We start from the raw sequence: 22217 nt of genomic DNA, 5'->3' as shown, positions 1-22217 counted from the left end.
TGATATCAAATCTAACTCAGTAGCAAAACAAGGGATATTAATAAACAAATATATTGTTTTTGCCTCACACATCATCTTATTAAGTTACTTCCTATACCGTAAAATACTTATGAAACAATATGCTGATGATATGGATCAGAAATTCACAGGAAACAAAGGATCCTTGGTGTATGCAGGCATCAAATCTATAGTGAAAACTTCTATGGGTAAGTTCATTTTGCAAATTGTTATTTAGTAACATCCTAAATAATTTAAAAGTGAATGCCTTTTAGGCTGTTCCTTCATGGCTGATTCAATATTATAGCTGCATCCATTGACAGCTTCTTAAAGAAACCATATCTTTCCATGAGCCATTTAATTCAAGGTAAAGTAACATTTGATTTAGGGAGGTGCTAATAGGTTGCAACATGGTACATTCAACACATTGCTTCATCTTTTCCTCTTTGAATCCAATTCATTGCATTGTCCTATTAATATCTTGACTGAATGATAATTTGTAAACACAACAATGTTAAAAGACTGTTGCAATGCCTATATTTTAATGTTAAATTTAACATAGTGCATTCAAATATTAAGAAGTTGTGCTGATTGTGTATACAGTCAATCTGTAATTCCTTTTCAGGAACAACAGAGAACTTGAGGCACAGCCGAAGTGGATCTGACAGATATGCAGATATTATTCAGTATATGAGTGAAGAAAGATCATTGGCTTTGCAGCTTTGTGGATGGGTAAAAAAGGGAGCAGATCTAGATGTGGAACCCTTTCTGTGCTCTTTGGAACAAGAAGGAGACTGGGAGCGAGCTGCTGCTGTAGCATTATTCAATTTGGACATCCGACGAGCAATACAGATAATGAACAAAGGAGCATCTTCTGGCAAAGGTGTGTTATGATGTTCTACCACTAATAGAGCATTCGATCATGCTGAATATTATTTATCCACTTATCTGTTAATTAGACTGCTTTAAACAATGTTAAATTCAAAGATACAAAAATACCATTTGTTGATTCAAGGGCTGAATTATAGAATGACATAAGAAAACTGGTACCTAGTTTAAAGTTATACTTCTATCTGTAGAATATATGAAATTCATTTGCTACCAAACTGTTTAGTCCCATGGCTTGCACAAAAATCTTTGGGATTGTGTTTAATGACTTTTATTTTCTCCTGGTTATTCTTTAGATACAAGCTTGTAGAAACACTTGGACCATAATTTTGTCATTTATCTAACGCTATATAAAAATGAAAATTTAGGTATCTTGAACAAGAGCGGTGTGATGACCTAATGGTGAAGATGTTCATTTCTCACCTGGAGGATAGAGAGTTCAGTCCTACGTAGCAGCAGATGTGTTTCTCCCAGGGCTCAAAGAAAAAAATATGCTGTGAACTCTATGTGGAATCAAGGGCATCCAGCCGATGAATGCTCAGGTTCATCCAGTCATAGCTTTACATAGTTCATCTGAGTTGATTGGTACCCAACTCAGTTGATTGGTTCAGAGTAATTTTACAGAACCAGCAGGGCCAATGTTAAGAAATTGTAAAAAAAAACTATCTAAAATTAAATTAATTCAAGAATTATTTCAAGTTCATTGAGCCCTCAAAAAATGGATATTTGATTTCTTCCCCTTCCTGTTAGCATTGTAAGAAATCTGTTTTAGTTACAAATAATTACATGTAATTATTACAATACAATATTGGGAGGAAATATAATTAAGGATTTTAATGTTATTTCAAACTATATTCTTAAAAAAAATTGTCACCTCCTGAAGAGCTTTGGCTCTGTTGAGTCTGTGTGTCAGGCACAAGGAGTTAGGAACACACTGAGTTGATCAAGGTTGCTTATTAATCATTGTAATGTGCATTTACTTGGACAGACGGTGCGTTCTCTTGGCAATGGTCAGATAAGACTTAAGGGACTCCAGAGGAGATAAAGGCTTCACCATTTTTTGCTGTGCAGGGATTTTAATTCAGCTCTCTCTTCACACTCCTACCCGTTCTATTTGGAAATTGCACTACACTGGGAAGTATCAAAGAAGATAATTTTATATAAATGGAAAGTTAACCTCCTGATTTTAAGGATTGTGTCCAATATATGAATCTATTATTTATCTCTCTCTTCCAACATTGAGAAGATATTTTTCAGTATAGTATATATTAAGGATTGAATTTTATATTGCTATTAATAGTTATTGCATGGGTCTTTTCCTTTTTTTCAGTTTATTATTTATTTTTGTCATATATACTTCATTTGAATCACCAAACTACATAGACTTGCGAATATAGGTAGTCCTCGACATAACGACCATAACTGAGTGGTTAGCGAAGACAGTTAAGTGAGTTTTACCTCATTTTATGCCCTTTCTTGCCACAGTTGTTAAGTGAATCACTGCAGTAACACAGCTGTTAAGTGAATCCAGCTTCCCCATTAACTTTGCTTGTCAGAAGGTGCAATAGATGATCACATGATCCCAGGACACTGCAACCTGAGTCAGTTGCCAGGCATTTGAATTTTGATCATATCACCATGGGGATGCTGCAAGGATCAAGTGTGAAAAACAGCTATAAGTTACTTTTTCAGTGCATTGTAACTTCAAATGATCACTATATGAACTGTTGCAAATTGAGGACACCAAGAATTTTAAGTGCCAAAGTGCACCTAAAAAATTAAGTTTTCCCATGTACATGGAAATACATTTTTAAAAGTACCCATATAGACTCACATATAAGCCCATCTGCACATAAGCCAAACTTGATTTTTTTTCTCTTCCCCCTATTGGTATTGTCGGATATGGGTTTTTATTTGGTATTTCTCTTATTAAAAATAAAAAAGATTGATGCATTTCACAGAATAATAGTTTATGTAATTTTAAAAATATTTTGAGCTGTTACCTGTTACTATGTTGTTAGTTATTTTTTTGACTTTAGGGTTACTGTTTTTTGCAATGCAGGTAATCTAAACCTTAATGTGGTGGCTATGGCATTGTCAGGCTATACAGATGAAAAAAATTCCTTGTGGAGAGAAATGTGCAGCACTCTTAGGTTGCAGCTGAACAATGCTTACTTATGTGCCATGTTTGCTTTTTTGACCAGCGAATCGGGCTGCTATGATGGAGTTTTGGTAAGCTTTTTTAAACTGAAAACTATCATTATTGAAATATATGCCGCAAATATGGATTACTCAGTGTCAAATTAGGAGATTGATCTGTCAGTTAAAGTGGCATAAATGTTGAGCCTTTGAGACAAAGGCAAAAGATCTTTATGATAGAATGTGTTGTAGTAGTGCAGTGAAAGTATGTTTTCTTTGCATTGATTGTTCTTGCTCCAATACAAAATATTTTGAAAAATCCGACATTTGTGAGAAGGTAGTCAGAAATATGATTGCTTGACCAAAATATTTACTAATGGTCAGGCAATTAGAAAATTAAGTATTAATAAAAATGTATCATTTTTAAAAGAATTTGACACTTTTTATATTTTATATGGCGGTGTTGACAGCGCAGTGGTTAAGATGCTGGGCTTGTCAGCTGGAAAGCCAGCAGTCAGGTTCAAGACCCAAGTGCCACATCTTTAACCCAGCTCCTGCCAACTTAGCAGTTTGAAAGCATGCAATGCAAGTAGATAAATAGGTATTGCTTTGGTGGGAAGTGCTCCATGACATCATGCTGGCCATATGACTGTGAAAATATCTTTGGACAGTACTGGCTGAATGGCCTTGAAATGGAGTTGAGCACCACTCCCTATAGTCAGCAATGACTACTATAATGGAGTAAAATCTGCAGGGACTCTTATCTTTTTTACCTTTATATTTTTCAAATTGCAATATATAGATACTTTATAGTATTAAAAGAGAACCGTCCTACTTGTCATCTCATTTTTCATGAAAAAATGAGCTATTTTTAGATTATGTCAATATATGTGTGCGTGTGGTTTTTTTCAGAATGAAAGTAATGTAGCTGTACGAGACAGAGTGGCATTTGCTTGTAAATTCTTAACTGATATACAGGTAAGATGACCAGATGTGCCGTTATTTTTTTTTTCTGCTTTATTCCCATTTCTTTACAGAAAACATACTATGTTGAAAAGAACAAATAATAACCCACTTTTCCAAATTTCTCATCTTCTTTGTGAAGGAGAAGTAATAAAGCTAGGAACTGAATTATATCAAAATGATTAATATTTTGTGCTATTCTGGGCATCAGTATTGCCTGTAGGGGTATCAAACCTGCGGCCCATGGGCCAGATGCATCAAGTGCTGGCCGTGCCCACCCCCATTTTAACAAAGGGGAGAAAAAGTTGTGATATGTGAAATGACAACGTGACACCATGAGTTTGACACCCCTGCAGTAGATCAATGTTTCTCGACCTTGGGAACTTAAGGATGTGCAAACTTGAACTCCCAGAATTTCCCAGTCTGTATTTGGTTGAGAATAGTTAGGGTTTGGATTTCACATTTCATGGCTTATAGTAACTATGCAGGTTTTTGGTGGTCTCTGAGCTTGGATATTTTAATTGCAGACATTTTATTATCCAAACTAGCACTGATGATGTTATCTACTTTGGGTAATGAAACATTTGCAAGAAAACAACCAAGCTCAAAAAGCATCAAAGACCTATCATTTCAACCGAGCTACACATATTCTCCTTTATTGGTGATAAGTGATTGCCATGTGATATTCTGAGTATAGGTAGTCGTGTTATATTTTGAATTGGCTTTCTAGTGTCATAATCCTAGTGCTGTTAGTAATAATATCAAATAACAGCATGGCTTTTGCGTTTTCTTAAATTGTTAAAAGGTGACTTAATTTTTCTTTTCTATCAAAAATAGAGTCCTCAGCATATCCAAAGTTGTGGTTTCTCCTAGCAATTTCTCATATATATTCTGCAGCTGTCAAATTAATGAAGTGACAGTATTTCAGAAACATTTTGAACTGAAGGACATATTGAAAATATGGATAATCTGTATTATCCATTCATGTTAATTAATGAACTTCAAATTTTGTTCATATTAAGAAAAATTAATAAGAATTAATTAAAAACACCATATATGTTTAATACCATACAGAGGCATGCCACATTTGTGTGGGTTGGAAATAGGTAATAGGTTACAGGTTGAAGACTTTAAGGAAATCATATTTTTTTACCTAGCTAAACAGATTCATTGAAAAACTAACAAATGAAATGAAAGACGCTGGAAATCTTGAAGGAATCCTATTGACAGGACTCACAAATGATGGAGTCGATCTGATGGAAAGTTATGTAGATAGAACAGGTGATGTTCAGACAGCAAGCTATTGTATGCTGCAGGTTTGTATCTTTTGTGATTCTTGATTCTTAACAAATGTATCTTCTTTTATGTATACTGAGAGTATTTACACCAAGACAAATTCCTTGTGTGTCCAATCACACTTGTCCAATAAAGTATTCTATTCTATTCTATTCTATTCTATTCTATTCTATTCTATTCTATTCTATTTTGAAAATAATCTCAAGCTTCAACATTTGTGAAAGTACTATGCTTGCTTCACCCATTTATGTTCCTGCTTGCCTTTGAGGTAAATCATTTCTGTTGTTTCATTTTATTATCTATGTGGTATCTTCAGTAAAATATTTTGTGAATATCTTCCCACTATTTCTAAATCACAATTTTCAAGTTTGGGGATAGTATATAAAATGAAAGCAGAATTATTTTTTGTGAAGATTAGCTAGTTTTTTTTTTAACCTTTGCAAAAAATAGCCCATAATTTTTAACTTCATCAAAAAAAAATATTTTGTTCTTAAATGCAATTTTTTTTGTTGATATCTACCTTTCTAGGGCTCTCCCTCTGAGGTGCTCAAAGATGAGCGAGTTCAATATTGGATTGAAAGTTACCGGAATCTGTTGGATGCATGGAGATTTTGGCATAAACGAGCCGAATTTGACATCCATCGAAGTAAACTGGATCCCAGCTCAAAACCTTTAGCACAGGTAAGTATGGTTACAATTTTCCTGGCTGCGTAGTAATTTAATTAAGTTAGTATATTTAAGGACCTTAATTAAAGTTTGTCACTATCTTGCTTGTTAATATTTTACGGCCCTATTCACACAGCGCTAATCTTCCATTTATGGATGAGCAACAGATACATTTGTCAACATTATTTTGGGGTTTCAGGTTATATTAATGTTATAATGGAAATCATTTGCTGTTGTGTTTTTGATGGTATAAGGGAGATGTATGCTTTATTTTTTTTCCTGTTAGGTATTTGTAAGTTGCAACTTTTGTGGAAAATCAATCTCTTATAGCTGCTCAACTATACCACATCAAGGCCGAGGTTTCAGTCAGTATGGTGTAAGTGGATCACCAACCAAATCAAAAGTCACAAGTTGTCCTGGTTGTCGCAAACCTCTTCCTCGCTGTGCTCTTTGTCTGATAAATATGGGCACTCCAGTTTCCTGCTGCCCAGGTATGTCTCCCTAGTTTGAAATTATTCATTTAATTCAAAGATTTCTAGCTCTGAAAAACAATTGTTTGAATTCTTCAACTGTTTTTCTTTGTATATTATTAATGAAACTCAGGAGACTCTCACTATAAAAATTTTCAACTGTCCATTGAAAACTTATCTCTTTGTTAAGGCTTACCAATATAACTGCTGGAAGAATTCTTTTCTTTTTAACCGGTATTTCATTGTTTTCATTATAAACTGCTTGAAAAATAGTTTAGTTTAGGAAATGGTATACACTGGCATATAAAAATATTACATTAATATTTGAATAACATTGTCTTAGAACACTATGTTGCTGATTTTGACTGAATTTAATTAACTTTTATTACATTTTCTTTGCTGTGATATAACTTAAAACTGCTTTACAGTAAAATGCAATTAACAACCAAGCATTTTCGGTACCAGGAGACAGACTCAGAAAAAATAGCACTCATTAATTGTCTATCTTATATTAAAACCAGACAATTCATGATCTGGGGGGATCCTCTTTTCATAGGTGTTTCCTTATCTAAACAGAGAAACAGAATGATTAAGGGTAGATAAAAAAGCAGTGGGATTGGGAACAATGTCTGATTTCCTATTGGTTTCCCTATTGATTTTCCTTCTGGGAAATTGACTGGGGGCATCAGAAGTCTTCCTTCCTCTCCTGAAGTTCTGGCTGTCTCACCATCCCAATAAGGATATGATTGTGACCCATACACTTGGCAGTTGTCTTGCATTTAGGATGGTTGCAGTGTCCCATGGTCACATCATGACCATTTGGAACCTTCCCACCTAGCTTCCCATAAGCAACATCAATAGAGAAGTCAGGAGAGAAGGTTGCAAGTTGCACCATTGCCTTTTCTGCTTAAAAGCCCTAGTCTCCAAAGCACCCGAGGGCAGAACAAGAAGCAATAGGTTGAAACTAATCAAGGAGAGAAGCAACTTAGAATTAAGGAGAAATTTCTGACAGTTAGAACAATTAATCAGTGGAAAAACTTGCCTCTAGAAGTTGTGGATGCTCCAACACTGGAAGTTTTTAAGAGATTGGATAAACATTTGTCTGAAGTAGTGTAGGATTTCCTGCCTAAGCAGGAAGTTGGTCTAGAAGACCTCCAAGGTTCCTTCCAACTATTCTATTCTATTCCCTCTTCCTGCTTAACTTGTGTGGTTTGGGGGTGATGATGGCACCTGGGAGTGCCAGGTTTTTCATCAGTACATGATACGGTCATATGATATTGCACTTCACTGCTGCATCACTTAGTGATGATGGAAATTCCAGTCCCAAATTGCCCTAATAACTCAAGAATTGCTTGTTTGTACTGTTCACATCAACAACAAAATCATAACTGAAATCCAGGAATGCTGTTTTGCTTTATCTCAGCTTGTTGTTTGGCATGGGAGAATTGTCAATCCAAAGTTGTCTTGTTCATGTAGAACTCTTTGAACTCATGTAGAATTCTTTGAATTCTATTCCCTGCTTTGTAAACTCACAACACAAATATGTATGAGGGAAACAACTGTTTACTTTAGCTGCATAAAATAAGAGGGATCCTGTAAGACAAATGACCATTTTTTAAATCAGTGGCCTCCAACCTTTTTTGTGCCACGGCCCGGTACCGGCATCACAAAATGATCCGCGGCCCGGTACCGGCATCAACACACATGGCAAGGCGAGCCGAGCGACCGGCCAGCCAGCCGTCCCCTGCTTCTCCCCGCCACCTTCAACTCCTCCTTTGTACCTTTGTCGATGGGCTTTGGGACGGTCGCTCGGCTCGTCTTGCCTTGCGTGCTGAAAGAATCCTCGCACCTTAGTTTTGTTCGAAGCCGCCTCCCCCCTTCGATGAAACTAAGGCGCGAGGATTCCTTCAGGACCCAAACGCCGCTTTCCAACCGGAAAAGCTCACCGGAAGCACTTTCTCATCAAAACAAGATGGCGGCGCCCAGCAAACTGGCGGCCCGGTAGAAAATGTTCCACGGACCGGTACCAGTCAGGGGCCTGGTGGTTGGGGACCTCTGTTTTAAATCCTTTTTCACAATGAAAGGCTTCTTCTACTGTTTGTTTGGGATGAGTAAGCAGATAAATAGACTGTTACACAGCTCAACCAGAAGCTCATTGCAAGTTGTGGTAGAAGTCACAACATAGGTGTCTGGATGGGGGAAAGCAGACTCAGATTTAACCTAAATAAGGCAAAGTGTCTTTTGATTAGGAGACAATTTGATTGCAGGATTGTACCTTTTTAAAAATTTTTGGTAGGATTGTACTCAAGAGCAGGAGGATGACAATCTGGGAATAGTCGTGAACATGTGGCTCCTGCTCAAAAGTCAGGTAGAGATCATGACAGAGCTTCACTGGAGCATCAGTTGTGGCCTTAACCTGGAAGATCATGCTCTAATTGCATTTAGATATTGATTTACTACAAATTGCTATGCACGGGGCTGCCCTTGAAGACCATTTGGAAAATTCAGCTGTCCAAAGTACGGTTACATTCATGCTTAGGGGTCAGTTACAACACAACAACAGCAGTAATTAGTGGTCATTATCTATAAAGCCTTATATGATTTGATGCCTGGATATTTTTGGAATACCTAGGAATCTTTCCCAAAAGTTTCTTCCCTCTGTACATAAAATAACCAGGGAATGCTTGCTAAGAGTGTTAATTACCAGGAAGTACAGTGAGAAGAAATCTGGCAGCATGAATTCTTTTCTTCTCTGCAGCATCTCCCCTTAGTTTGTTTCCCTGACATAAAAATAGCCCTCATTATTATGGCCTTCTTAAGCAAGAAAAAACAAGGCCTTCATGGATTAGAAATATAAGCTGTGTTCCACTATTAAGTTTAATTTCCAATTTTTAACATTGAAATAATTTAATTTGATTACTATTTTTAATTGAGGTATTGACTTGTATTGCGTTTTATATACAAATTCTCTAAATTGGAGTCCTTATAGTTTCAGATGATAGATACACACTGTACATATATACATAAGTAGATGCAGGTAAGATGCTTAGTTTCCCTTGTTTTCTTTAGAAAAGTCAAATTTGAACTTATATAAAAATAGTTCATTTGAATTTGGAATACTATGGAATGAGATGAAGAAGCTTAGATAAAAATGAATATATAATAGATATAAGAAACAGAACAAGAGACTCATAAAACATTTACTGTTTGATTATTTAGTTTTCATTGCAATGGGTATTAATAAAAACATAATTATCAATTCCAAAGATTATTAGTCTGATGCTTAAAACATGACTAAATTTTTCAACTTTTGTATCTATGTTACCTCTTTTATAGTATTCATAAACATAATTGTTCTATGTGCTGATTTTTAAGTTGTTCTTTTCTCTTTAGTGACTTAATAACAGCTTTTCTGCTGGTATAGTATTTAGTAAGCAATTCTGATCGCTACAAAAGCAAATCAATTGATTTTTTTTTCATAAAGGAGGATCCAAATCAGATGAAAAAGTGGATCTCAGTAAGGACAAGAAATTAGCTCAGTTCAACAACTGGTTTACTTGGTGTCACAACTGCAGGCATGGTGGTCATGCTGGACATATGCTCAGCTGGTTCAGGTAAGAAACTAAAAACAATACTATGTGAAGCCAAGAATCTTTGTTAACCTTATCATGTATCTGTACCTTTAGTTAATGTTTACACATCAATGTATATCAACCAAATTCTAATTCTACAAACTATGTAGAAGTAAGAACTATATCGAGAAACAGATTAGCAAAAAATAGAGCACTTAATAAATATAAGAAAAAAATGTGTACATTCAATGAAAGTCTATCTCTGTGGAGATTCGCAGTTATCCGGGTTATCTGGGTCATGATTTCCCCAAAAGTGCTTTTTCAAGAGGCAACTGGACATTCTTGTTTTTTCTTTGAAGACCTTTCATTTCTCATCCAAGATCTTCAGCTCTGACTGGGTAGAGAATGGAAGGATTTATATTCCTTGCTGACATTCTCCACTATCCTCTCAGAGCTGAAGTAGCTTCTTGGATGAGAAATGAAATGCCTTCAAAGAAAAAACAAGAAAGTCTAGTTGCCTCCTGTAAAAGCATCTTTGGAACAACCATGACATGGATGACTTGAGAATCTCCATAGAATTTTAGCTGTGTAATTTGGAATGAACATCCTTTGAACGGTGTGGGAGTATGAACAGATTTCCAGAAAAATTGCAGACTACAGGAACCATTTAAGCTTCAGTTTGAGATGCAGACAACACAGACTTATCCCCAATAGCCTGTGCCTGTCTTCAACAGTGAAGGGACAGAGGCAGAAAACATCCTGCAGCCAAGAAGGCTCCACACCATTTGCACTACTCAGGTGACCCCAAGGACACAGATAAACCTCCAAGAGTCCTCAATGACTCTCTAAAAAAAATGCAAATGTCCAGCCATCTGCAAGGAATATAAACCCTTCCATTCCCTACTATCCAGTCAGAGCTCAAGAAGTTTCTTGGATGAGAAGCGAAATGTCTTCAAAGAAAAAACAATAAAGTCCAGTTGCCTCCTGAAAAAGCACTTTTGCAATATTCAATGGAAGATTTAAGATTTCAAAAATTTCACCTGTTTTTCATTACAAAATCTAGCAATCCTAACTCTAAATACCATTTGCAGTTCAGTGCAAAGGTTCACAGAATAGATTACACATCCACAAGTATTGATATATAATTATTTGTTAGAGTTTGCAGCAGAAATTCAAGTCCAGAAAACACCCATGACTGAGTCAGCAGGATCAATAATTTCTTTATAAACATATTAACACGAATAAAGTTTACAATACCATTTCTTTCAATGTAACATAAGCAAAAACACAAGCAGCAGCAGCAGCTCAAAGCAGGTATCAGTTTCAGCAAGCAAGTTGGTTTCACTTTCAATTCCCAGCAAAGCACACAGAGCCAAACCACACCCAAGCTGTTAACTCCCATTGGCTGATCTGTTGCCATGTTTACTTTGTTAACCATGTATCTACCAGTTAATGAATATACTCTGACATTATTTTAAAGAACTGTTATAATTAGTCAGTATTTTTGCCTGAATTTTTATAATTAGACTAAATGGCCAATTTATCTTTTAATGCATTTTTAAAATTTGTATGCTGCCAGCAAAACTTATTTCTCTTCCAATAATAATTTTTTAAGCACAGTCTATCTATAACTACAGAACTCTTTAATTACTGGCTCCACTGTTCATAAATATCTCTCACTTCGTCTAATCTTCATCCAACGTTAAGTATTTTATTCCATTCTGTATTAGTAGGTCAAACTTAAGTATTTTTCTTCTTTAATTGTAATATTTATTTCCATCTAGTTTTTTGTAATGTCCAACCTTTAAAGTTCCATCATTTTTTAAAAAATTCAAAAAAATAAAAGCATTTTCCCATAGGGAGGATTCTTACAATTTCAAACCCTTTATTTCCCATCTATATAGACCCTGTCCATATGTAAATTTCTAAAATCAATGTTCTAATCACCTTTTCACTTTTTTAAAAAAAATGGAAGCCCTTAACATCTTGTGCTGTAAAATTGATAAATTCAAAGTCTCCTAATACCCGAAAAGCAGTTACCATATATACTCGAGTATAAGCCGAGTTTTTCAGCCCTTTTTTTGTGCTGAAAAAATCCCCCTCGGCTTATACTCGAGTCAGATTCCCCTCTGAAAAAAATATAGTGTGGAGCTCCGGAGCTGGGCAGCCGCTTCCCTGCTTCCGTGTTTCCTTTGCAACTTGTAAGCATGGGGGTAATCGGAAGCAGAAAGTTCTTGCATGGTTTCCAAGGCGTCCCCTCCCCCCCTAATTCCTCCCTCCCCCTCCCACCTCCGACTCAATAAGCAGCGCTCAGGGTTGCCAGATCGCAGCTTGGCTCTGCGGCCAAACTCAAATCAAAATACGGCCAAATTATTTTCTCTCACGGCCAAATTATTTTATGCAATATAACATGAGGATATATTGTTTTTTCTTTTTTTAACTGTTTTTAGGGGGGGGGGAAAGACCCACCGTCATGTGAAAATGCTCAGACACGAAATCTATCCGCCCGAAAATAAGTGTGTGTGTGGGGGAGGAATTTTAACAGAGGGAAGATGTAGGGAGAAGGCAAAAGCGACGGAAGATCCTTCAGGGGAAACTGAGGGGGAGACTCACCCTTGGTCCAGATGAGCCCCCTTCCCCGCCCCTAAGGAAGCAGAGGCAGCCAGCAAGGGCAGGCAAGCCCCACTTCGCGGACTCCGTCCGTCCTCGCTCCCATCATTCTATTTATAGGGTTAATTTTTCAACCTTGGCAACTTAATTTTACATTTAACAGCTATTCATTAATCATGTTTCTAAGCCCTTTCTTTTTTAAGCCTTAATAATACTATATTCATATTTCTTATGAAAAATATATGCATAGGTATTTTATACTATGTGAACAAAGCAGTTGTTCTTAGAGTTAAACAAAATAATACTGTTTTGTTTTTTTCTTCGTATACAGAGATCATAATGAATGCCCTGTTTCGGCATGTTCCTGCAAATGTATGCAGCTGGATACAACAGGAAATCTCATCCCAGCAGAGGTGGTTCAGCCATAAACTAGAGCTTTTCTAAGAATTTTTACATCATCTCTCTAATTAATGTCCTTCACAGTCCAAATACATACCTCAGAACAAGTTATTCATGACTTCCTTTTAATAGAAATACAAATCATTTAATCACATCAGCAATTTGTGCAGATGGTTGATGTGCTGTGCATAAACAAGTTCTACTGGACTGAGTTTTTCAAACATGTCCTGTGGGTTTTATTCAGTGGTTTGTGAAGCAATTCTTTTCGGAGGGTTCATTGAAATGCGAAGGAAGACTTATGTTATCTGCACCTTCAGGCTTCCATCTAAGATGAAGTACTGTTGAACACTCTTTATGAATTTTATAAACTTCTAGAAAACTGTTCACCGGAAGGCAAATAAATGTGTTATAGATGTATTTTACACTATTTCTATTAATATTTTTTCTTACATCTGAGAAAGTTTCTATATTTTATTTGCTCACAGTACACTATAGTTAGCTATAATCTTGTGACAATCTTTTGATTAGCTTAGGTTTTACTTAGTTTGAATAAATAGATAGTAAAGCTGAATTTCAGTTAGTGTGAATTATATTCATCTGAATATTGCTTTGTTAGGACACTCATTTTGATCACAGAATCTTAATGAAGAACAATCTGAAAAAAATAGCTTAAATCACTGATAGTAGTAGGTGCCACTTACCATTATTATATTAATGATTTGTGCACCAAATACCGTGTTTCCCCAAAAATACAACTTATCCTGAAAGTAAGTCCTAGCTTCATTTTTAGACATGCACCCAATATAAGACCTACACCCAAAATAAGCTCTAATTAAGATCCCACCCACTCCAGGGTGCATGAGTAAAAATTAAGCTTGGAGCTGCCATACTACTTACCTTTGGACAGCTGCAGCCAGGCCTCGCACAGCCCACACCTGCCTTGCCGGCCCACTTCTTCTGCAGCTGGCAAAGCTTTCCTGAAGACCTCTGCAGCCAATAACAGAGCTTCTGATCGATCCTGAAGAAGTTCCTGAAGGCCTCTGACAGTGAAAAAGAGGCCAGGGGAAACACATGCAAAATAAGACCTGGTGCCTTTTTTGGTGGCAAAAAAATAAGGTAGGGTCTTATTTTCGGGGAAACACAGTGTTTCACTGCAACTGTTTTTCCATTGATTAAAATCTGTTTAAGATATAATAGAAGCAATATAAACATGTTACCAACAACAAAACAAATTGATTGAAATAGCAAGTTTATTCACTTTATCAGCAAGTTTATCTTGCTGATCAAATAGATTTCCTTTTACCCCTTGTACATTCAATGCTGTAGAAAATGCTATCCTACATGAGTGGAAATTCATTTAGATAACATTTGGTATATCCTGGTGTACTTATTAGTCTACATATTTTCTACCAATTACTAATATAACAAGCATGCTATTCAAAATTTCAGTAGATAAATTAAAACTCTACTTTCAGTGCAATTTAGTAACTGCTTTATATAACATTTACCTAATTGTCAATTTTATATTTTGTATTGTGCAGGTTAGTATTTAAGAATCATGCAACATTTTAATTATTTGCTTCTTTTTGTTTCTTGAAAAACATCTTTTTGTATGAAAAATGTTCTTCAGAAACCTAGATAATGGGCACAAACAAAAGGAATATACAAAATGAATTTCTCGTGCTTATGGAAAATGGCTCCGTTTGTACCCAGGATTTGAGCAACATCTATATGCATACCTGTTTTATAAGGGAGAAAAATCCTTAATGGATAAAATTATATTTATGTATAGTTTTATTGTGTGATATGTAGACTTTCTCAGAGTACTTCCAATCAAAATTTTGTTTCTAATTTGATATATATTTTTGGAATATTAATAAACAATTAATTTGTTTTAATAATTGTCTCAAATATTAAGCCATTAAATGCAGTTTAGAAACTATGTTTGTCCTTGTATTTGAGGTTCTTGTATTTGAGGTGCATGGATAGTAAATTGTCTTGCACCCTTATAAACATGAGCTGATATCTGGATTTTGAAAAGTAGGAAAGTTTTATTTGATGAGTAGGGACATCTTGCACCAAGTTATTTCAGTAGATAGCCATGACATATTGCTAGATAGCTACTCCTAGAATCCCCCAGTTAGCACAATGGCTAGAGAATTCTGGGATTTGAAATCTATACATTTTAAAATTGCCAAGGTTGAGAAACTTCGTTATAGATTATCATTTACCAATCTGGCAATTTCCAGATAGCTTAGGTTTGTATCATCCAGAATTGTCAACTAGGTTCTGGTTATTGCAGTTGTGGCATTTCAACTACTTGGATTCCACTAATAAAGCGGTTTCCATTTTAACTAAAATATGCTTGATTTGATTGCACAGTTTTGATTATAATTATTAGATTAAGCTTTTACTGTAATTCTGTATTGAAACATTGAGGTATACTTCATTTTTAACCTTTCTAATATACTTTTAAGATTTAATATTTTTGTGAAAAGAAGAGTGGAGCATTACCTAATTTTGGATCATTATTATTTTGCATTTTATGGTTAGCAAATTGGGCGTTGGTTCTTACCTGACACGCCAATTCTCTGGAGCCGTGAGGATCATCCAAAGTGTGGGAGGTGCTTCAGTGTACGTCGCTGATGGCTGAGCTCAATCACTGAGGAACGCTCCGCCCTCCATCACGTGGCTCTCTTGCGTTCCCCAGTTTGCGTGAAGACGAAGGTGAAGAGAAGGACGTTGCTCTGCTCTTCCTATGCTAAAGAGGTCATTGGCCGAAACAAGGCCCCACCAGACGGTAAATTAAGGGTGGGGCTGGATGATCCTCACGGCTCCAGAGCATTGGCGTGTCAGGTAAGAACCAACGCCCATTCTCCTGAGAGCCGTTCGGATCATCCAAAGTGTGGGACATACCAAAGCTTGGCTGTCCTACGGGAGGGACTCCGTCTGGTCCTGCAATCTCCGAGGTTCCCTGAAGACTCGCTGGAGAACTCGCCTACCAAACGAAGCCTCCGCCGAGGCAAAGGTGTCAATCTTATAGTGTCTAATGAAAGGAGAGGGGGATGCCTAAGTAGCTGCCCGACAAATATCAGAAATTGGAGCCTGGGTGGCCCAAGCCGCCGAGGTGGCTGCACTTCTGGTGGAGTGTGCTGTGATCCCCCTGGGTACCGGCAGTGCCTGGGACAAATAGGCCTTGGAAATGGTAGCCCTAATCCAGCGGCCGATGGTTGACGGGGACACTTTGTGGCCTAAGGATTTGGGTTGGAAGGAAAGGAAGAGGGATTCTGACCTCCGGAAGGGTTGAGTACGCTTAATATAAGTGCGTAGGGCCCGTCTAACGTCTAGTGAGTGCCAAAGCTTCTCCCTTTCCCGCGAGGGATGGGGACAGAAGTTTGGGAGTATGAGTTCCTGGGCCCTGTGAAAGGTCGAGTTAACCTTGGGCAGGAAGGTAGGGTCCGGTCGGAGGACCACCCTATCGGCATGGAATATGCAAAGGTCCTTCCTTACTGACAAGGCTGCTAACTCCGATATGCGGCGGGTCGAAGAAATGGCTACCAGGAATACTACTTTGAATGTTAAGAATTGGAGAGAGGCTTCCCTGAGAGGCTCAAAGGGTTGCTTAGTCAGAGACACCAGGACCTTGTTAAGGTCCCAGGTGGGGTATCGGTGTACAGTTGGGGGCACAGGTTAGTGGCCCCCTGAGGAATGCCCGGATACGGGGTGGTGGGAAAGGGAACCCGGGTTGTCACAGTCAATGACTGTGGATAGCGCTGCGACCTGACGCCTCAGGGTGTTAGGGGAAAGCCCTTTCCTCAGGCCCTCTTGGAGAAACTCTAAAACCTGAGCTATGGAGGGTGATAGCGGGTTGATCTGAAGAGTATGACACCACTTGCAGAACCCCTTCCAAGTGGCGTTGTATATGCGGGTTGTTGAAGGCCGCCTGGCGGCTAAGATGGTCTCGATAACCTGGTCAGAAAACCGTTCTTTCCTTAAGTGTTCCCGCTCAACCTCCAAACGGCTAACTGGAGCCACTGAGGGTCCGGGTGTTGGAGGGGCCCCTGGGAGAGGGATATCCTGGTCGGGGGAATTCTCCAGGGAGGGGCCACCGATAAGTTGCGGAGGTCCGCAAACCAGGGGCGCCTGGGCCAGAAGGGAGCCACCAGAATCAGCTCTGCCCTCTCGGAGATGAGTTTCTGGAGAACTCTGGGAACCAGGGCTAGAGGCGGGAAGGCATAGAGGAGCCCGGTGGGCCAGGGGCAACGGAGGGCGTCGTGATTCTCGGCCCTGTGGGAGGGGTACCTGGAGAAAAACCTGGGGAGTTGCGTGTTGAGCGGAGAGGCGAAAAGGTCTGCTAACGGGAGACCGAACCTTCTGGTCGCCTCCCTGAATAGGGACGGGTGGATGCGCCATTCGGACTGGTCCACCGAGGTCCTGCTTAGCCAGTCCGCTTGGGTGTTTGAGTCCCCTGAGATGTGTTCGGCTTTGAGGGAGAGGAGATTGCGCTCTGCCCAACGGCAGAGGCGTTCGGCCTCCCTCATCAAACGGATGGACTGTGTGCCCCCCTGACGGTTGACGTGAGCCTTGGCGGTGACGTTGTCCGTGAGTATGAGGACGTGCCGCCCGCATACTTGAGGGAGGAAACTGCGCAGGGCCAGGAAGATGGCGTGGAGCTCCAGCCAATTTATACTGCACCCCCGTTCTACCTGAGACCATGTACCCTGAGTTGAGAGCGAGAGGATGTGAGCGCCCCATCCGGACAGGCTGGCGTCTGTGGTGAGGGTGAGGCGGTGGGGCTCCTTGATGAAGTGACCCTTGTTGATGGTGGGGCTGGTCCACCAGAGGAGAGATGTAAGGACTCTTGGAGGCACCTTGACTGTGGCCTTTGAGTTGCTTCTGCCGGTCCGCTGGAACGGGAGCAGGAACCATTGTAGGGGTCTAGCGTGTAAACAGGCCCATGGAACAATGGAGATACAAGAAACCATTTTACCCAGTAATTTGGACAATTCTAAAATTGTAACCCTTCTGGATCGTCTGATGTGCCTGACGGCTACCTGGATACTAAGGAATCTCTCGGGGAGAGGAACACCTTACCCTGCACTGAATCAATGACAGCCCCCAAGTGGGAGATACTAGTAGATGGGGATAGTTGGCTCTTTTGCCAATTAACTAGGAAGCCATGGTCTTGGAGGGCCGAGATAGTGACCCTAATGTCCCTCTCTGCTTGGGGCCTGGAGGGAGAGAGGATGAGAATGTCATCCAGGTAGCAATGGAGGCGGACCGGGAGATTCCTGAGATGGGCCGCCAGGGCCGCGAGGACCTTAGTGAAGGTCCTCAGGGCAGAGGCCAACCCAAAGGGAAGGGCGACATATTGGAAGTGGCGGTGGTTATAACAGAACCTGAGGAATTTGAAATGGGAGGGTCGGATTGGAATGTGGAGGTAGGCCTCAGAGAGGTCTATAGAGGATAGCCAGTCCCCCTGCCGGATGTTAAGGAGAATGGACTGCAGGGTGTGCATTTTGAACCTGCGAAAGACCAGATAGCGGTTAAGGCGTTTAAGGTCCAAGATGGCCCTCCAACCTCCGGAGGATTTGGGAACTACGAAAAGGTGGGAGTAGAACCCCTGCCCCCGCTGGGAGGGTGGTATGGGTTGAATGGCCTGTATGTGGAGAAGATGATGGATTGCTGCATCCATTAGGTTACGTTTGATGGGGTCCCTTGAGGGGGACGCCAGAAAGAAGTTAGGGGGCTCCTGAATTCGAGTGTGAGGCCGAGTCTGATGGTATCACGGACCCAGGTATCAGGGGTGGAGGAGTCCCATCGGTCGGCAAAGTGCTTGAGGCGTCCGCCGATGGGGGGAGGGACGGGATCTACCTGCGACGGAAGGGTCTCCTCCTGAGCCCTGAAGGGGCACCTGAGGCGTTGCCCCTCCTGTTCCTATCGGCCGGATCGGTTCGATCCTGGGGCTGGAACGGTCGGAAGGAGGGGGTCTCGAGTACCTTGGCGGGAAGGGAGACTGGTAGAAAGGGTGGGAGGAGCCTCTCCGAAATGGCTGGGGGGCTCTGGACTCTGACCTCCGAAACAAAGGAGGGAGAAATTTTCTCTTGCTCCGGGTTTCAGATAGTAAGGGTTCCAGGACCGTGCCAAATAGTTTGTCCCCTTTTATGGGGGCAGTGGCCAGCCTAACTTTGTTTTTGACGTCCGCCTGCCAGTGTTTAAGCCATAGCAGGCGGCGAGCAGTTACATGGGACGTAATTGCCCGGGTAGAGAACTTGACCGCATGGAAGGTGGCGTCAGCGGAGAATTCCGCCGCAGCCGTCAGTTTTGCTATGTCTTGGTGAGCCCTTGTGTTGGAGGGGGGGAACATGTTGCTTCAGTTGGCGAAGCCACCAGATTGAAGATCTGGTGAAGAAAGAAGCCGCAGTGGCTGATCTAATGGCCCAGGAGTCTGCTTGATGAGCTCTACGTAAGGCGAGCTCAGACCTCTTGTCCTCGGGTTTCAAAGCCTCTAGGGGGTCACTGGGGGAGGACGAGGAGGCCAACCCAACAATGGGCTCATCCACCTCGGGGGTGTTGAGTAAGTCACAGAAACTCGACTCAAGGTTGAAGAACCTCCTGTCTAGGCTGGAAGGGGCGGGAGGGGCCCTAGTAGTATCCAGCTGATTTGAGACCAGGTCATGAAATAGGGGTGGAGCCGGGATAACCTCCGCCTCCACCACGGGTTGACTAAAGATGGCGTCCTCCTGATCCTCTGCCGGGGAGGAGAGAGCTGAGGAGGTTTGTACAGATAGGCCAGAGATGTTCCTGGCTTTAAATAACAGGGATTTAAACATGTGGGGCTTGAACAGGCCCGCAACAGTGGGTTGGTCCGGGGTAAGACCTTCATCCTCGGACATGTCCCCCTCTATAGGATCTACCTCCGATAGGAGCTCATCTTGCTGTATAGATCCCCATTCCATTTCCTCTGCCCCCCCAAATTGGTCTAGATACTCTATATTCTCCTCCGGATCCCTTTCTGGGAGAGGACTGTCCCCTTGAGAAGGTACCTGACCACGAGTAGGGTCCGATCTAGGCGAGGACCTCACTGATGGTGGATCGTTTTCGGGCGCCAGTGAGGGAGTAGACCTGGACTTCTGCTGAAGGCCCTCTGCTATCCACTGGCGGAAGGCCCGTTCCATCAATGCCTGTATGTGCGCAGGGATCTCGGGTGTGGGGGCCTCCTCCTGTCGAAGACCAGCGGCCGTGGGCGTAAATGTAGCTTCAGGAGGCCGTCTGGCTGATGGGCCGGGAACCTGGTGTCCCTGGGATGGACTGCGCCTGGAGACGGAAAAACAATCTGGAGGAGGGGGGTCTGGAAGTAGAAGGGGCGGAGGGTACTGGAAGTACCGGTTGTGCCTCCCTAGATCGCCTGTCAAATTCCCTCTCGAGGGCCCTATGACGTCGTAGGGCGTCTCTCTGAGAAGCCTTAGAAGTCTCTTTAGTTATTTCGTTAGGAGTTTCCTTAGCCTGGTTGCGCAGGTGGTAGGATCTGGATTTGGCCTTCAAAGAAGAGCCTTTGGTGGGAATATCATCTGCCATTGTACGAGAAAGGACAGTAATACAGTTAAGGCGGTTGGCTCGCCAAGGGTTCAACCTACAACAAAGGTCGGGTGTCCTTTCAGCTGGCCCACACCCCTTTTGGAATTTAGATATTGAGATAATTCTTAATACTTATTTGCACAAGCAGGATAACAATCCAATGAGGCTTGGAATGCTAAGGTTCAATATCAATAAGAGAAAAATTACAGGAATAAACTCACCCAGATCATGTATATGTGAGTATAAATATAAACATATCTGAGGGGAAATATCTAGACCTGCATACAGGCAGATATTCCAATGTCTATTAGTATTAGAACTATTGTTAATATTCTTGTTCTAATATTCTTATAATAATAATAATAATAATAATAATAATAATAATTATTATTATTATTATTATTATTATTATTATTATTACTCTAGTAATGAGAAATTGCCAATTTTCCAAATTAAACGCCTGAGGCTAGTAAGAGGCCTCCGGCAGCTGGAGCTCCCAGGCAACAACCGGGAGGGATAGGCTGCTATCACTTGCCCTGAGCCTGCTGCGGGAAGCCAACAATCAATAAATATCAGTTACCAAAAATATCAATTACCAAAGGCCCTACAGGCTGAGGGGCCTGTGCTAGGGCCGGTTACTTCGCAGCACTATGAGGCCTCAATAAAGATGGCGCCCGCCACGTGGAGGCGCCCTAGGGGTGATCGCCCACGTTCCTAAGTCCCGGGCTGATCAGGGCAATGAGGCTTCCTCTCCGGTCCTAAAAACGGCCGAGGAAGCTAGGCAGTAGTTTTTTGCCCCTTCTTAGGGCGAGCGGCGTTTGCGGTGGGGGGGAATACCAGCCGCGCTATCACAGCGCGATCAGTAAAGCCGCTGCAAGCGCGGCGAAAGAAACGGCAGGCAAAAGATCGAATGGGGGGGGGGATTAGCGCGCGAAGCGCGAAAAAACCGCCCGTTCTACCTCCCCCCTGGGGGCGAAGAAGCTTGCTCCCCTTAAATCCTCTGTCCTGCACCAGAAGGCTAAGGAAAATACTCGATTTTCTATAAAAGGTATTCAAACCTGAGAGAAGTCTTGGATCGGCCAAAGAGTAGGAATGCACAGCCTAACTTGACGACGGCTGAGCGCAAAACTGGGGAACGCAAGAGAGCCACGTGATGGAGGGCGGAGCGTTCCTCAGTGATTGAGCTCAGCCATCAGCGACGTACACTGAAGCACCTCCCACACTTTGGATGATCCGAACGGCTCTCAGGAGAAATATGTTTACATGAATTGTTTTTGCTGCATTCAAACTTTATTAAATACGCATATACTATAATTTTGTTTCTTTATTTGCCTGCCTTTAGATTAAGATTTCTTACTCCATTTTCATTCTTAATGAAGGTCATGCTATTTCAGTGTTGATCTCTTCCAATTTGTTCTATTCTATATTATTTTAATTAATTTGTAAAGTATAGTATATAACAGGATTGTCAAACTCAAGGCTGGAGGGCTGGATTTGGCCCATAGGGTGCTTAAATCTGATCCATGGGGCCACCCTGGAAACAGCAAAGGACTGGCCCAGTGCCTCTACTAGGGAAAATGGGCTCCCAATCTCCATTTTTGGCTGGAACGGCCTCCCACAACCCTCTGCCAGTGAAAAT

At 40.9% G+C, this 22217-nt stretch overlaps 1 protein-coding gene and 1 long non-coding RNA gene across 5 annotated transcripts in view; both read left to right on the top strand.

Moving 5' to 3' along the window:
- The window catches only part of MIOS (meiosis regulator for oocyte development), a 126618-nt gene extending 113196 nt beyond the window's left edge, over window positions 1-13422 (top strand). For all 4 annotated transcript variants that reach the window (XM_087945359.1, XM_026677789.2, XM_026677787.2 and 1 more), the window contains exons 3-11: window positions 108-206; window positions 623-880; window positions 2948-3117; window positions 3937-4002; window positions 5145-5303; window positions 5812-5964; window positions 6236-6440; window positions 9904-10033; window positions 12933-13422. In XM_087945359.1, coding sequence (XP_087801485.1) covers window positions 108-206; window positions 623-880; window positions 2948-3117; window positions 3937-4002; window positions 5145-5303; window positions 5812-5964; window positions 6236-6440; window positions 9904-10033; window positions 12933-13029 — 1337 coding nt within the window. In that variant the 3' untranslated portion in view covers window positions 13030-13422. The remainder of the gene's footprint in view (window positions 1-107; window positions 207-622; window positions 881-2947; window positions 3118-3936; window positions 4003-5144; window positions 5304-5811; window positions 5965-6235; window positions 6441-9903; window positions 10034-12932) is intronic.
- Window positions 13423-14449: 1027 nt separating this feature from the next.
- On the top strand, window positions 14450-21889 carry LOC148128833 (uncharacterized). Its single transcript, XR_015745616.1, has 2 exons — window positions 14450-15548; window positions 21827-21889. It is a non-coding gene; the product is annotated as an uncharacterized LOC148128833 (long non-coding RNA).
- Window positions 21890-22217: the final 328 nt, after the last annotated feature.

This window comes from Notechis scutatus, chromosome Z (assembly GCF_049901735.1).
Source record: "Notechis scutatus isolate UNSWTSFEM ecotype Mainland chromosome Z, rNotScu1.2, whole genome shotgun sequence".
NCBI lineage: Eukaryota > Metazoa > Chordata > Lepidosauria > Squamata > Elapidae > Notechis > Notechis scutatus.
This window is presented reverse-complemented; position numbering and strand designations above follow the sequence as displayed.